General features: G+C 43.1%; 1 protein-coding gene across 2 annotated transcripts in view; it reads left to right on the top strand.

Annotated features, from left to right (window-relative positions):
* Positions 1–17729, top strand: part of LOC124717161 — a 78067-nt gene that overhangs the window by 32599 nt on the left and 27739 nt on the right. For both annotated transcript variants that reach the window (XM_047243931.1, XM_047243929.1), the window contains exon 2: positions 13079–13303. In XM_047243931.1, coding sequence (XP_047099887.1) covers positions 13082–13303 — 222 coding nt within the window. In that variant the 5' untranslated portion in view covers positions 13079–13081. The remainder of the gene's footprint in view (positions 1–13078; positions 13304–17729) is intronic.

The raw sequence follows: 17729 nt of genomic DNA, 5'->3' as shown, positions 1-17729 counted from the left end.
ATCTCCTGAATGGTTTGTCGTGTTATGATATAACTTTGCAGGGGCATTCAGGGCTATATGTGGACAGAGTCTGCAAACTGTGTTGCGAATACACTCGGCAGTAGAGAAGTAATAATTTAAAGCTTCACCTATGAAGCTGAAGTTTCCGTCAATAAACTGCGAAAATGTAGTGACCGATGAACTTCTTTCCTTTCATCATTTTATGATTTTGTGTCAGTGTATGTGTGTGTGAGGGGGGCGGGATGCCATGGAAAGAAAGCTTTTACGTAAATGTTTGAAATTATGCGTAAAGTTTGTTTGAAATCGCTAAGTGGTCTCATTCTCAAATACTGGATGAATTTGCACGCCGTCACTTACGCTGGCTGAATACAAACACACAGTGTCTGACTGTGTTGCTTGACTTATTGTATTAAACTTTTAACGTAAACTTATACCTCCTATTAAGCAAATTATGAGATCTTTTTAAATACAGTCAGTAATTATGCCAAATATCGGAAATAAAATTTTTGGTCGACGATGTGGCACAGTATCGAGCGGCACCCACATCTCCCCCTGCATCCGTTGTTTGGGAGATGTCGTTTGTGATTAAAGCGATCCGTGTCTCACACGACTGGTTTTTGCCTGAATCCGTGCTGATTCTGTAAGGGAAGCTCCACTTCCCCAGGAAAACAATAATGCTGTGACATATGTGCTACAGTGGAAAGCACCCTCTGCCATACACTTCACAGTGGTTTGTAGAGTACGGATGTCGATGTAGAGAGTAAAATTCTGACGACCGACAAAAGCACGAAACCTGCGCAGTTGTCACTGGGCTAAACGCACACACGGCGCACTACCGTCAACGTAGCATCTATAGAACTTTGCAGAAAGACTTCAGCGTCTCGTCCACCACTGCTGTGATTTGTACTGAAACACGTGCTGGAATCTGTTGCCGTAGCGTTCCGTGAGGGCGCATTTCGCGTAACATGAATCAGCCTTAAGGCAATTAAGACATTCCGCAACTCCATCGTTGTCCTTTGCTGGCGCTCGGCTTCATCTTGACGCGACAGTCTTTTAGGTGTAACTCCTGAACGTAGCTCTCCGGAACTCAACGCTGCCGCAGTGGGCACAAACAGCGGCAAAACGTGACACCTTGGTCCAACTTTGTTCCGCCAACACTCGACACGAATGCACGCAAATTATCGCGTCTGATCTGTCAGCAGAAACTATATTTGCCACGTATAAATGGAGGTACAAGATATATCAAATCTTCCTTCGTTGCATTCTTTCCACACTTACATATGAATTTTTATTTATTGAACGTGATCAGAGTAGGGACTTCAAACCTTCTCGTACCTCGGACGAGAGTTTTACACATACAGTACTTTTTACATCATAGTTACGAAAATACAATAATTTTATTATGATAAATAGCAATAAATTGTATTAATAGAATTTCAAATGAACTGAAAAAAGATTTGAATTATTTTACGTCGAGGTGAATAACAGTTCTACCCATAACAACTAACGGCTAATGGCGTTAAAACTAGCGGTTCTACTACTACTGATGATAATAATAGTGATATTAGCAGATACAAAATATTCTGGTACAGCGAATTCCGAGGAAGAGAAATTTAGGTAGATTGCTTCAGCTAAGTAAGGGTTTTGGGAAATAACGAATGACTGGTTGGAAATAACGCCATTTAGTTGTAATGCGGTAGGAAGTGCGTACAGGACAAAGGTGGACAAAACTGTCTTTTTAGTAGAAATGTCATTAACTGTCACTTGAAGCTCGATATGATGCCAGCTCTCTGATATAGTGGCTGAAACCCTGGTAGAAGTTGGTTCCTTTTACTGAAAAGGACTTCCAGAAAACGACTGAGTGATGCAGAGGGACGGAAAGGCTTTTGCTCTGACACGAGAGAAGTTGAGGTGGAGGAGAGGTATGAAGCACTGTATACGTTGATCACTACACCTGGTTCCCACAGCTGTCAGTTCGTTTCCCATGCAGGCGTTGAAGTCTCCGGACGCGCTTTGTTTACACGGGGGAGGCTTGTGTTTCCGATACGTCAACGCGGGTGCTGCGTTTTGTGGTAAACGCTCCCACCTCATGTTGGGTAAACGGTTGACAACGCCGCCCCTCCGTGCCTTAAATAAAGCCACACACGCTGCCGGTACGCTCGGAAGGAACAGCAGCGGGCGGTTTCTCGTAACTACGAAGAAACACGAAACTTTCGCAACTGAACACACATTTGTAACACGGCAGAGTGCGAAACAGCAGTGAAAATTTGTCCGCTGCGAAAAATGTAATACATTCTGGAAATAAAAGGCCTGCTGCAACAGAATAAAGGCTGCCGTGGTGATTCGTCAACATTTACCACCACGAATAATCTGCAAATGACTTCCTATGTTTACTGATTCAAAGTACACACAGAGGTTCACGACTTTGTTGTAGGCTTCTAGTGCAGACAGACGATGAGATATCACTACATTTTGCAGGGATGATCATTATCATCGTATCTGTTTCGTTAAGCGTGTACATGAAGTGTAAGTCTGTAAGGATAGCACAAGATTATTTCATTGGATAGGTGTTCCATAGACGATTCATCGAATGTCTACAAGAATGTCACTGACTAGCGCAGCATCTTCCAGCAGTGTCAGAAGACAATCCGTCACGGACAAAGAAGAGGACTTCGTCGTGGACATAACGCAATAATCTTGTCTAGAAAAAAATGTGAATGAACGAAAAGGAGCTGCAAATTGGCCGACCTGCTCTATAATCTGACACCACTAGGCATACTTAATAACTTAAGCCTGAAAAGTCGCTTACTGGGTCTGAAATGTTTTATGTGCAACGGGTTTATGACAGGACTGAAAATTTCTTGGTCGGGAGAACGCAGCACATTTTGGATGGAGAGTACTGGAGACACATAGAAGTAGCTTCAGGCATGGCCTAGGGAAGCACGCTAGAAACGTTACTGTTCACGTTAAATGTTAATGAACTAGCAGAGACTATTAATAGTCTTATAATAGTTTTGTAACAGCTACCAACCACCAAATGACGTATTTTTAAAACAGTGTATTTTTCCTTACACTTTGTGCATCATCAAACAGCTCCATTGCACTTTGATGAAGAACTATTAATGAGTTGTTGAGTGTTTTCAACCCATGATGCTTTGCAGCGAAATATGACTTTGAATTTAAATGATTCGAAATGAAAATTTAAGATGAACTCAAGGTGAAAAACAAAAGAATAAATTGATGGCCTATGTACTTACAATAAAGAGGAATGTCCCAGTGAATAAAAATTTGCCAATGTTTTTAAAATATGTCATTAATTAAGTGGCTGGAAGCAGTTATTAAACTTACATTACCATAACACCGCGGAACCCTCAGAATGATAGCTACTGACGAAATTACGTCAGACTGTTTGCACTGTTGTAGTTACCTATAACGAAGCAGTAGCTGCTGTGGTCTGCAGTTAGACGACTTGTTTGTTGCAGCTCTCTACGCTAGTCTAACATGTGCAGATCCCTTTATCTTGCGTTACTATTGCAAACTGTATCCACCTGAACCTGATTAATGCCATCAGTCCCTGGTTTCACTCTATAGCTTCTACCCGCAATATTTCCTTCCCTTCTCTTAGACTTCCCTTCTTTCAGTCTAGTTGTATCACAAAGATCTTTACTTCCCACTCTATTCAGTAACGCTTAACTAGCTCCATCTACCCACCTAATCTTCAACATTCATCAGATTTCAGAATCATCCGTTCTCCTCTGGATTTGTTACGAAGTATTTTCTGAAGCAGCTGCGCAAATATCCAGTCAGATTCCGAAGTGGTACAATGACTGACAACTTGCTTGAATGTTTGGAAACGTAAAGTGCACTTCACACTGGCCAAGACGTAGTATCTTATGATTACAATATCAGTAAGGCACAACTGATATCCATGAGCTGACCGTTATACCTGGCTGCAACAATTTGTGGGGATACGAAATGGAATGATGACGCAGTATTACTAAAGTAGGAGACAGACTTCCGCTTATTGGAAAATATAGCCAGTGTGCAAAGAAAAGAGAGTCATGCGATCCACCCTATCAACTACTGTGTGGTTACAACTTAATGAACTATGTCCATTTTTACAATTTTCGTCTATTTTTGCATTACGGGCGGTCGATAATAATAATTATTATAGCTGTAGTCATTATTATTACTAATTTGGGACGGAGTGCCACTATATTGGGTAGTATGCAGGATGTTGGACAGGATAGATAAGTTGTTCACATCGGCAAGGGCTAAGGATGGCGACTTGGCGATCTTCCTGGTTTCCCGTAGAACTGCGCAGACATGTTGCTTCCGTCCTGCAGACAGCTCTGGCTCATTCCTGTTTCATATACGTTAGCAAAGGTAACTTGAATAATAACTAAAAGTGGCCACTAAGCGAAATAAAGGTTTCGCTTCATGTCCTGATCCCTGTTGTTTATGGCATAAGACGCAAATAGTGTTTGGCGCTAAATTAGAGATGCTATCAACGTTTCTCTTAAATACATTAACAATTACAGAATGTAACGCTCGTTACAATGAGAAGTGTAGCACGTTAACATGACTCAACATTCTCGTCAATTAACATTCATTTGATAAACAAAAAGGCAAAAATCGCTGCAGAGCTGAATGCCGCACTCGCAAGCCCTGTCAACACCAAATCAACAGAAGGGAGCTCCATGAGCTGGGAACTGCATGGAGGGCTGGATTCCCAAAGCCACTCATCAGTGATGCAAATGCACGTAACAGGAAAACGTGGTGCCGAAGCCGTAAAACCTGCACCTTGGAGCAATGGAAGAATGTTATTTGGTCGGATGAGTGTTATTTGACACTGTATCCAACTTCTGACAGTTTATGCTCCAAGAGTGAACGGGGGTTCAGTGATAGTTTGGGTTCGAATCCTGCCTCAGGCATGGATGAGTGTGATGTCCTTAGGTTAGTTAGGTTTAAGTAGTTCTAAGTTCTAGGGGAGTGATGACCTCTGATGTTAAGTCCCACAGTGCTCAGAGCCATTTGAACCATTTTTGATAGTTTGGGCAGGCATATCGTTGTAGTCCATGGCCTCCGTGGTTGTTCTGCAAGCTCACACAAGTGCCAAGGATTATGTGGTCGTTTCGGCTGATCAGGTCGGTACTGTGTTTGTTCCTAGTGGTGATGCTGTGGTTTTGTGTGCACAAGGACAAACTGTCGCATCTCCCTTGGACAGTACAGTCACCAGATATCAATACGAGGGTTGGAACCTTAATAGTGGCAACTATTTATTTACAGCTCGTAAAAAATAGATACGTGTTTCTAAGTTTTACTGACCTTCAAAGTAGTCACCAGCATTGTGTATAACCCGTTGCCAGCGATGTGGAAGTCGTAGGATACTCTTAGCAGTGCCAGTTGTGTTGACAGTTCGAGCGGCGCGGTCTATTACCTGACAGATTTGTAGTAGTTCTGAAGCGAATGCCGTGAAGTGTTCATTTTTTACAGTCTGGAACCGCGCGACCGCTACGGTCGCAGGTTCGAATCCTGCCTCGGGCATGGATGTGTGTGATGTCCTTAGGTTAGTTAGGTTTAAGTAGCTCTAAGTTCTAGGGGACTAATGACCACAGCAGTTAAGTCCCATAGTGCTCAGAGCCATTTGAACCATTCGATACCGTGATAGACATCTCTTCTATTGCAACCTCTTTGTTTTCCATATTTTGCGAGGAGGTAGCAGGGACCAAAACAAGGAAAATACGCCCAGTGAATGTGGGCTCTAAAGTGTATACTTTGAGAGCTATGAGCACTTGTTCATCTTCGCTGCTGTGAAACACAGGTCTTCTGCTTAACAAATGCCCATATCTCTTAAAGGTAAGTATACAAAGTCGAGCGATTGTTCATGGGTATTGTAGAGGAACTGTCCATAGACAAGTACCTATACAATGTGTATATTCATTCTAGCTTCTCTGTCTTGTGTACGCACTTGAATGTCTTGTTCCTCGATATTTGCTAAATACTACTGACCTTACGATCTCGGCTTGTGCCGTGATAATAATGGGTAGTGGAAACGTGCACTGTTTGCGGAGGGTCCTTGTTTCGACTGTAATTTACTTTCGACTTTGAAAGTAGAAGAAATACTTTGAATTCCTACTTAATATTTTTTCACCAACTCTTCCATAACCAACTTCTTCTTGATGCTATTTTTATATTCGGAATTACTAACTTCCCACAGTCATGATGCCTTGTGAAAATCTTCAGACAACTACAACACTTTGTCCATTGGCCACAATTTTATGAGTGATGTTTAACTACAAGAAAAACAAAAATAATAATGAACCGACGAAGTGTTCTATACGGCGCAATGAGAATAGCTGGCGGCCGTGTCTACAAACACGTCCACAATGTTGCGCAACATTGTCTAGGAATTGTCTCACGTTTCCCATTTCAAACGGGGGTCAATAGTTCGATGATTTTGCTGCAAAAGCGTGTCTGTAGGCAAGAAATGTCTCTCATTTGTCTGTATAAAAAATGAATCGACTGTCTATAGACACTGTGTGCTTTTGCTTTTGCTTGTACCTTTTGTCCCGTGGATACGCAGGGTCAGCATGGTTAATCGGATGTGGCAGTGTTAGTGGAAGAGGTGCTCGGATACCCTTCCTCCCACCACCCTGTACCCCCCAACTGTCTGCGACCAGTGTAATCCATGGAATAGTGCGAAAGTGTTCAGATGTCTGCGAGCCGTGTAACTGAGGCTGGACGTGGGGACCAGCCCCGTATTCACCTAGGGGGATGTGGAAAACCGCCTAAGAACCACATCCACGCTGCCTGGCACACCGGCACTCGTCGTTAATCGGGGCCGGCGCGCCTGCCTGAGTCCAGGAAGCAGCGTGTTAGCGCGCTCGGCTAACCTGGCGGTTCGTCTGTAGACACTGTCTAGTTATACAAATCGCTCGGTTTTGTAGACTAGTGTGTGGGAAGGCCTAAGGTATTCACTTTACAGCTCATATTTACTGGATTTTTTCCCTTGTTTTGATGTAAGGAGCCTGTTCCCAAATTTTTAATACGTCGTTGTGAAACAGACTGAAATAATTTATACGAGTTAAGGTACCCGTTTTTACCCTGATTTCCCCAAGTCAAGGTCGTTCTTCTCGCGCTTCATACGTAAGTGGAACGGGAAGAATGTAGTACAATGGGAAGCGCCCTCAGCCGTGTAACTAACAGTGGTTTTCAGAGTGGAGGCAGGGATGTAGAGTCGGGAGCAGAAATCGGAGTGTCGACACATCTACATCTACATACATACTCCGCAATCCACCATACTGTGCGTGGCGGTGGGTACCTCGTACCAAAACTAGCATCTTCTCTCCCTGTTCCACTCCCAAACTCCGGCCGGAGTGGCCGTGCGGTTCTAGGCGCTTTAGTCTGGAACCGAGCGAATGCTACGTTCGCAGGTTCGAGTCCTGCCCTGGGCATGGATGAGTGTGATGTCCTTAGGTTAGTTAGGTTTAATTAGTTCTAAGTTCTAGGCGACTGATGACCTCAGAAGTTAAGTCACATAGTGCTCAGAGCCATTTGAACCATTTTTGAATCACTCCCAAACAGAACGAGGGAAAAATAACTGCCTATATGCCTCTGTACGAGCTCTAATCTCTCTTATCTTATCTTTGTGGTCTTTCCGCGAAATATAAGTAGGCGGCAGTAAAATTGTACTGCAGTCAGCCTCAGATGCTGGTTCTCTAAATTTCCTCAGTAGCGATTCACGAAAAGGCCTCCTTTCCTCCAGAGACTCCCACCCGAGTTCCTGAAGCATTTCCGTAACACTCGCGTGATGATCAAACCTACCAGTAACAAATCTAGCAGCCCGCTTCTGAATTGCTTCTACCGGGTAATCAAAAAGTCAGTATAAATTTGAAAACTGAATAAATCAAGGAATAAAGTAGACAGAGAGGTACAAATTGACACACATGCTTGGAATGACATGGGGTTTTATTAGAACCAAAAAATACAAAAGTTAAAAAAATGTCCGACAGATGGCACTTCATCTGATCAGAATAGCAATAATTAGCATAACAAAGTAAGACGAAACAAAGATGATGTTCTTTACAAGAAATGCTCAATACGTCCACCATCATTCCTCAACAATAGCTGCAGTCGAGGAATAATGTTGTGAACAGCATTGTAAAGCATGTCCAGAGTTATGGTGAGGCATTGGCGTCGGATGTTGTCTTTCAGCATCCCTAGAGATGTCGGTCGATCACGATACACTTGCGACTTTAGGTAACCCCAAAGCCAATAATCGCACAGACTGAGGTCTGGGGACCTGGGAGGCCAAGCATGACGAAAGTGGCGGCTGAGCACACGATCACCACCAAACGACGCGCGCAAGAGATCTTTCACGCGTCTAGCAATATGGGGTGGAGCGCCATCCTGCACAAACATCGTTCGTTGCAGCAGGTGTTTATCACCCAGGTTCGGGATGATGCGAAACTGTAACATATCGACGAACCTCTCACCCGTCACGGTAGCAGTTTTGCTGTCCAGCGCCATCCCTCGGACATTTTGTGTACTTTGTTCTTTTTTTTGTTCTAATAAAACCCCATGTCATTCCAAGCACGTGTGTCAATTTTTACCTCTCTATCTACATTTTTCCGTGGTTTACAAAGTTTTCAAATTTATACTGACTTTTTGATCACCCGGTATGTCCTCCCTCAATCCGACCTGATAGGGATCCCAAACGCTCGAGCAGTACTCAAGAATAGGTCGTATTAGTGTTTTATAAGCGGTCTCCTTTACAGATGAACCACATCTTCCCAAAATTCTACCAATGAACCGAAGACGACTATCCGCCTTCCCCACAACTGCCATTACATGCTTGTCCCACTTCATATCGCTCTGCAATGTTACGCCCAAATATTTAATCGACGCGACTGTGTCAAGCGCTACACTACTAATGGAGTATTCAAACATTATGGGATTCTTTTTCCTATTCATCTGCATTAATTTACATTTATCTATATTTAGAGTTAGCTGCCATTCTTTACGGTGTGCGGACATTTGCCATGCCGGACATTTGCCACGGCGGACATTCGCCAAGATTTTACCTGCTCCGTAGTGTTGCGTCGCTTGTCTTACCCTCCCCCTCCACCCCATCACTCGCCACCCGACCCGCAGTAAAGGTACTTATTGAGCCTTTCCGCTGGTTTACTTAACATAGGTCCAGAATCTCTATGGATTTTCCGCCACATTTCTAGAGAGAGTTTCGTTGTGGAAACTATTAAATGCATTTCGCATTGAAATACGCACCAAATTTCGAGCCACAGTAAAACTTCGGCCATCTTGGAGATTTTGCGCTCTTCTAAATTATACGTGCCTTTTTCGGGCTCCTGCAGCAGCTTTCTGTCGTGTTTTGTGTACCATCGGGTATCAGTTCCGTCTGATATTAATTTATTTGATATGAATCTCTCGAGTGCTGTTGATACTATTTCTTTGAACTTAAGCCACATATGGTCTTCACTTACATAGTTTGCAAGGATTGGAGACTGTCTCTTAGAAAGACGTCAACCGAATTTTTAGTTGCTTTTATAAATATATATATTTCGCGTTTAGTTTTGGTGAATTTCTTTGTTACGGAATGGAGTCTCGCTACGACTGTAATCCCTGTATCCGTCGTGATGCTCAGGGTTATTTGTGGCTAAGAGGTCAAGTGTGTTTTCGTAACCATTTACAATTTGAATGGCCTCGTGAACTAATTGTTCAAAATAATTTTATGAAAATCATTTAGAACAATTATGGAAGTTGTTTTCTATCTACAGTAGGGTCTGAAAATGTATTTTTGTCAACATACGGAAGGTAGATTGAAGTCACTGCCAACTATAATTGTATGAGTAGCGGACCTATTTGCGATGAGACTCGAGTTTACTTTGAAATGTTGAGCAACTGTTTCATCTGAGACCGGGGGTCGGTAAAAGGAGCCGGTTAGTAATTTATTCCGGTTGTCGAATAGAACCTCTGCCCATACTAAGTCACAGGAACTACCTGCTTCAATGTCGCTTGTGAGCAGGAACACACATTACATTATTTTTCCTTAAGTTGTGCTTCTTGTTTCTGTTGTAGTGGAGATCATTAAAATTACGGCTTTACCCTCCAAAACCTAGGATGCTTCCTCTGTGATCCTGTAAATACCAGAGCTAAACTATGTAGAACAATAACGTACGTTACAAGCATAGAATTCTGTATTACTTCATTTCCTTATTTCTAACATTTTAAAATTGTACGTCGACTTTAGATGACACATCAATCATACATGTTCTTATCTCTGTTTATGAACGTACTTTCAGTCATGTTTTGAACATTGTCCCACTACACTTTATTAACTAATGTTTCGCCGCAAGGGATATCGGATTTTAGAGAGTAAATTAATATGGAGTATGTCGTTCTTCTTTTCAAAAATTCACATACCCATTTCTTCCCTTATTGTCTTTTGGGCATGTAGTTGTAGTAAATAAAGTAGACACAAATGCAGCGATCAAAAAGAAATGATTAGCGTACATTCGCATTCTGTTTACATCGTCCCTTTCTTGTTGCTCCCATGGCGATGGACTGTTTCTATCGCAACCAGTAAGCGTGAAAGGAAGCTACTGTACAGACAGGGGGATCTATATTTATACGTGGCGGAACTAATTACATACTGACATAATCGTCGGAACTGCTTTCGTTTCCCACAAGATATAAATATTTGGATTTCGGAAAAGAAGCTCTGTATTTGGCCAAGATGTCGAAGAAGAAGGACCCTTACGTACTGGTTGTATCGAATAAAATGTGGAGACGGCGGTTTGAAAGCGGACAGAAGAAGTACGAGGAAGGGCGTCCCTTACCTGAAGGATCGCTGCCTGGCGGAGGGTCAAGTATGGCAAATGTCCGGCGTGGCAAATGTCCGGCATTCTTCTTTACACCAGTCACAAATCCTGGCGCGCGAGCGAGCCCGGATGAAAGCAGAGGCGGCCGACCGTGCGGCGAATGTGTCCCTGGCCGTGGGCCGGCCGGATAACTCGGCCAGTGGACCACTGGGGCGCCGCGCCGGGTCGCTGACCGCGGCAACAAGTGGGGCGTCGTCTGACCCACTGACACGGCCACGGGTGCACAAACTGACAGCGATGAGAGACCGCTGCCAGTATTAACCGGAAGAGGATCGTCAATTCCCACCTCTGCCACATCTGTTCGTATCTTCCGTGTCGTCGGTAAGGTGTCGTCGTTGAGTGACTGTAGGAGGATACAAGATGACTTGGACAGGATTGTGATTGGTGTAAAGAATGGCAGCTAACTCTAAATATAGATAAATGTAAATTAATGCAGATGAATAGGAAAAAGAATCCTGCAATGTTTGAATACTCCATCAGTAGTGTAGCGCTTAGTCACGTCGATTAAATATTTGGGCGTAACATTGCAGAGCGATATGTAGTGGGACAAGCATGTAATGGCAATTGTGGGAAAGGTGGATAGTCGTCTTCGGTTCATTGGTAGAATTTTGGGAAGATGTGGTTCATCTGTAAAGGAGACCGCTTATAAAACACTAATACGACCTATTCTGGAATACTGCTCGAGCGTTTGGGATCCCTATCAGGTCGAATTGAGGGAGGACATAGAAGCAATTCAGAGGCGGGCTGCTAGATTTGTTACTGGTAGGTTTGATCATCACGCGAGTGTTACGAAAATGCTTCATGGACTCGGGTGGGAGTCTCTAGAGGAAAGGAGGCGTTCTTTTCGTGAATCGCTTCTGAGGAAATTTAGAGAACCAGCATTTGAGGCTGACTGCAGTACAGTTTTACTGCCGCCAACTTACATTTCGCGTACAGACCACAAAGATAAGATAAGAGAGATTAGGGCTCGTACAGAGGCATATAGGCAGTCATTTGTCTCTCGTTCTGTTTGGGAGTGGAACAGGGAGAGAAGATGCTAGTTGTGGTAGGAGGTACCCTCCGCCACGCACCGTATGGTGGATTGCGGAGTATAGATGTATAGGTAGATCTTCCGCCTTTAGATCGGTCCGCGACTGTAAAAGCACGCTATTATCACAAGGCCATTGTTACAGAGTCGTTTCAAATGGTTCAAATGGCTCTGAGCACTATGGGACTTAACATCTGAGGTCATCAGTCGCCTAGAACTTAGAACTACTTAAACCTAACTAACCTAAGGACATCACACACATCCATGCTCGAGGTAGGATTCGAACCTGCGACCGCAGCGGTCGCGCGGTTCCAGACTGGAGCGCCTAGAACCGCTCGGCCACTCCGGCCGGCTGGTGCCACTGAGCCCGCACCATTAACCACAGCTCTTCACATCACTGCAGGCCAGTTGGACCAGCCGGCTGGCCAGTGCTAACCAAGTTAAATGCGGCAATAAAGCTGTTGTCCCGTATTATCGCTCAGTCGAAGGGCGCGTAACAGTCAGCATAAAACGTATCCTCATTTTCGTGCTCGAGTGTACTCGTGACAGCTTGGCTTCCACCTGAAACAAAATCCAATGAGATTCCAGCAGTCGCGGAAGAATACTAGGGGTAATGTTTACATCTGGTTTAATCACAGCACAGTCCTGCAGACCGCAGAATATGTGACAACTATTACGTTCTCATCATTTGCTTTTGAGGGATCACATTCACATTCGTACGAACACCTATGTTGGTCAAGAAGGCATCTCTCACTCACTTACCAGTCGTACAAATTAGGTGCGTCGATAAGAGATACCTATCATATGACACACGTACTATCACTAATGTTGTGTATGACACACCACAGATGTTTTCCGGTGGAGAATTCGGTTGACTTGTCGCCTTGTCATCAAACACTTGCAGCTGCCATTGCTTCTTTTCTTGGACCGTTCACTGCTTCTATTTTGCTTTTTTTTTTCACAGTCCAGTCTTCCCGTTTTCATGCTTGATATGTTTTCAGTTTTTGATGGGCTCTGCACTGGGCTCTCTTTCCACCAAGCCTGAGAGGTGTACGGTGGGGAGTTTTGTCAACAGTGGTATTGGGAAATTGGTTTACAATACCCAGTTTGGGTCCCCCATGTAAACGGGATGTGTGTCGTGTGTTGGCAGGAGATGCAGAACCACGCCCACGGCCGCAGCAGGGCAGAGGCTGGTCGCCGGCTGGTGGCCACGAGCTTCCTGGTGCTGGTGCTAAGCTCGACGGTCCTCGCGCTGCCACACCCGCACCAGCACGCACTGCCAGAGGCACGCAGGTTCGCCGAGAAGTCCAATGTGCTCAAGAAGGTCTCTGTCGACAACAACGAACTCGACGACGTCTCCACCAACTCCGTCCAGGTGAGCGACAGCTGCAGCTTCTGCACGCCCGACCTAGACAAGTTACCTCCTGTTTGCACGCATGATGATTCTTTAATACTGCTTCAATTTAAAAAACCAAATCCTGTAGATAGAAAATTACTTTCAGAATTCCTTCCTAGTCTCAGACCAGCTGTGTGTGACAGAAGCTCAGAAGTTCCCACAAAATTGACAGTTCTTTTTTGTTGTTGTCATCATTCTCAGTTTGAATATTGGTTTCATGCAGCTCTTGATACTACTCTGCCCTATGCAAGCATCTTCATCTTCGAATAAATACTGCAACCTACGTCGTTCTAAATGTACTTGCTGTATTCATTTCTTTCTCTCCCTCTGTGGTTTTTATGCGTCCCTCCCCCCCCCCCCCTGCCCCCCTTCCCCTACACTTCCCTCGATTCTTCGACATTTCAGGAAGTGTCCCAATCAGTTGATCCATTCTTCTAGTCAAATTGTGCCACAAACTTCTTTTCTTCTACTTAGTACCTCCTCATCAGTTACGTGATCATCATCATCATCATCTTGGACAGTTCCCAGCCTCTGGCTGGGTCTGTATGGAACATAGACCTCTCCATCGCCTTCTGTCTTGCCACCTTGGTCCAGTCTTCTCCTTTCTTCCGGACACATTCCTCTACTCCTTTCAGCCATCTGTCTCTCAGTCTTCCTCTTGGTCTCTTTCCTTCCAGTTTCATCTCGTGCATCTTTCTGGGTATCCTCTTCTCCTCCATTCTCTTAACGTGTCCATACCATATCTGCCTTGATTTCTCTATCTCCTCCTGTAATGGTTCCACCTTCACTAGCTCTCTGATCCTCTCATTTCTTAACCTATCTATCTTTGTCACTCCAATACCGTTTCTCAAGAATTTCATTTCACTAGCTTGTACTTTGCTTTCCTCTCTTCCTTTCATAACCCAGGATTCTGATGCATATGTTAGGATTGGGACATAGTATGACCAGTATATAACATTTTTACTGATTTGGGGTACATCTTTGCTCCAGGCTTCTGACACTCTTCCGAAACGCTTCTGATTTTCTCCCCCACTCGTTTATTTCTTTGTCGTTTTTTCCATCTTCCCGTATCAGGCTTCCTAGGTACTTGAAACTCTCCACTCTCCCCAATCGTTCCCCACCAATTGTTATTCCAGTTGTTCCTCTCTCCTTCTTTCTTGTTGTGATAATCATCTCAATCTTAGTTACACTAAATTTCATCCCATAAAGTGATCTACCCATTACATGAACTACCTATTCGATCTTCACCATTGTTCTGTAGCACATCATTTTGAAAGCTTCTATTCTCTTCTTCTCTAAACTGTTTATCACCCACATTTGGCTTCCATAGGTAGCTACATTCCATACAAATATCTTTAGAAAATACTTCCTAACACTTTTTCCATATTTATTGTTAACAGATTTCTCCTCTTCAAAAATACTTTGCTTGCCACTGCCAGTTTACATTTTATGCCCTCTCTACTTCAGTCACCATCAATTATTTTGCTGCCCAAACAGCAAAACTCATCTCCTACTTTAAGTGCCTAGCTTCACAGTCTAATTCCCTCAGTGTTGACTGATTTAACTCAATTACATTCCGTTATGCTTCTTTTGTTTTTGTTCATCATCTTACATCCTCCTTTCAAGAACTCTGTCCATTCTGTTCAACTGCCTCTTTGCTGTCTCTGACAGAATTACAATGTCATCAGCAAACCTGAAATTTCTTATTTTGTCTCCCTGAATATTAATTCCTACTCCAAATTTTCCTTTAGTTTCCGTTACTGCTTGTTCATTTTACAGACTGAATGACATCAGGGATAGCCTACAACCCTGTCACTCCCTTCTCAACCACTGCTGCCCTTTAATCCTCCTCAACTAACTGCCGTTTGCCGGAATTTCAGTCAACACTGTCAAATGCTTTATCTAAGTTTGCAAATGCTATAAGTGAAGTTTTGCATTTCCTTACTCTATCTGCTAAGATACATTGTAGAGTCAGTAGAGCCTCGCATGTTCCTGCATTTCTTCTGAATCCAAACCAGTCTTCCCAGAGGTTCAGGTTCTACCAATTTTTCCATTATTCTGTGAAGAATTCACATCAGTATTTTGCAACCACAGCTTATTAAACTTATAGTTCAGTAATTTTCAAACCTGTCAGCAACTTCTTGTATTGCATTTCTTTGTATTGTCCATAACATTGCAGAAATTGCTGTTACTAACACATTTGCCTATACTGCCAATATTTCAAGTGTGAGCTTTGCTTCTACAAACACAAATCCCATTGTGTTCAGTATCGTGCCCCTCTCACAGAAATTTGCACACAGTCAACTTATTCCACTTTACACAGTTTCCTTGTCACTGTCAATAGATTTAATAACATTTACAAGAAACCGTTGCAGTTGAAGGAGAAGCCATTTCCCACGATCGCGTCCTGTGCTTGCACTGTGATGTTAACGACTCTTGCAACCATAAACTCAAACGTGAGCAGTTAGTTGCCACTACATCTGGGATACCATTCCTTTTGTTAACTAATAAAGCTGTCATCAACTCTTAGTTTGGTAAAAAAAGAAACACCATTGCTGTACTAGGCATAGTTCTGCTGGAGGTGATACGTCCTTCCCTTCTCCTGACCTCTGAAATGACTCATCCAGTCTGTAACAGGGGCCCTGCACACAGTGTAATGTGAACTCCATACCACAGTGCAACTCGACATTAGTAGAGGTTGCCAGAAGTGAAGGAACTGATATTTGAGAAAAAGAAGTGGGGATCAAATCCCGGACCTCTGGATGCCTAATCTTGTACTTTACGACTGAGCCACTGTACTGGTAGCAGAATACTAAATAAGTGGCCTAAAGTTAATAAAAGTAACATACTAATCTCTTTGACTCATCTATAATACAGGGAGTTACAGAAGTCAAATGATGCAGAGGGAAACAGTAACTGAGAAAGTAACTGAGATGGTTGTCGCCGGTCCACAATCCTATGGAAACTGTTTATTGAGTGAGCAATAAAGCAAAGAGAGGACACATTTGTAAAACAAAATAAGAGTTCAGCTAGAGGAAAACTTTACAACTTGGTCAATGACACTGCGGTCATATCAGAGACAGCGAAGGACTAACGAGATCACATGAATGGAATTGATAGTGATGAAGACAGAATCTTTAATAATGAATTAATATTTGTAACACAGCAGGGACTGGAACCCAGATCTCCCGTAAATTATGCAGATTTGCTAACCATGACACCACTGTAGCACTGTGGCCAACAGATGCAGGACTACCACAGTCCACTGCCCTTCGTAACTCCAACTTCAGTTTACGCCTTCAGGGTTGTCCGTGCAGCTGTGCCAGTGGGGTAGTGGTTAGCACGTCTGCCTAATAAATAGGAGAACTGGGTTCAAGTACCTGCTGTGGTACAAATATTGATTCATTACTACAGCTTCTAGCCTTCGTGAAGATAAGTTGAGAGTCATATGCCCCCAAGAAAATGGAATTTATAGTGTTTTGAAAAATATTATAACATGAATCCTAATATTCACAACTGCAACAAAAAGTAATTACAAAAGTAATTTTAGGCACCTCTAATTGAGCCCTGTATTCTAACATAAAAATTGCAAATAAGTAACCACTAGACATAAAATGCAAAATTAATAAAGCACATCAATTAGTACATGATAATTTTCCTAGCTCAAATAACATTTACTGCCCTTCTTAATAAATTAAATAAGTCACCAGATGGTCGCCTTTGACAGCTCTGTATCAGGAGGAAACTTTTGGATGACTGAAACAACTGACCACCTTAATAATTTTCATAGAACTATAAATTAACTGTCAACCAAATAATGGTGTTCTCACCTCTGTGGAATTAACAGCTAATTTTGTACACTTTGCATTGGACAATAAACTGGGGTGACACAAGCATATGAATAAGTTAACGAAACAGCAGATAATGAAGGAAAAAAAAAGAAAGAAAGGAAAGATGAAACAGAATATCTTTGAAAAATTAAAGCTCACAGCACAGATTATGTTGTGGGATGATGAAGTATTGAATAGAATTGGGGAGAAGAGGAGTTTGTGGCACAACTTGACAAAAAGAAGGGACCGGTTAGTAGGACATGTTCTGAGGCATCAAGGGATCACAAATTTAGCATTGGAGGGCAGCGTGGAGGGTAAAAATTGTAGAGGGAGACCAAGAGATGAATACACTAAGCAGATTCAGAAGGATGTAGGTTGCAGTAAGTGCTGGGAGATGAAGAAGCTTGCACAGGATAGGGTAGCATGGAGAGCTGCATCAAACCAGTCTCAGGACTGAAGACCACAACAACAACGAAACAGCACACTATTGCCTGGCTAAAGTGACAGAGGTAGTTGCTGAAATCTGTCTTTTATGCAAGTCTGATGTGACGAGTTAACCGAAAACATTTTATCTC

Source organism: Schistocerca piceifrons, chromosome 9 (assembly GCF_021461385.2).
Source record: "Schistocerca piceifrons isolate TAMUIC-IGC-003096 chromosome 9, iqSchPice1.1, whole genome shotgun sequence".
Lineage (NCBI taxonomy): Eukaryota > Metazoa > Arthropoda > Insecta > Orthoptera > Acrididae > Schistocerca > Schistocerca piceifrons.
This window is presented reverse-complemented; position numbering and strand designations above follow the sequence as displayed.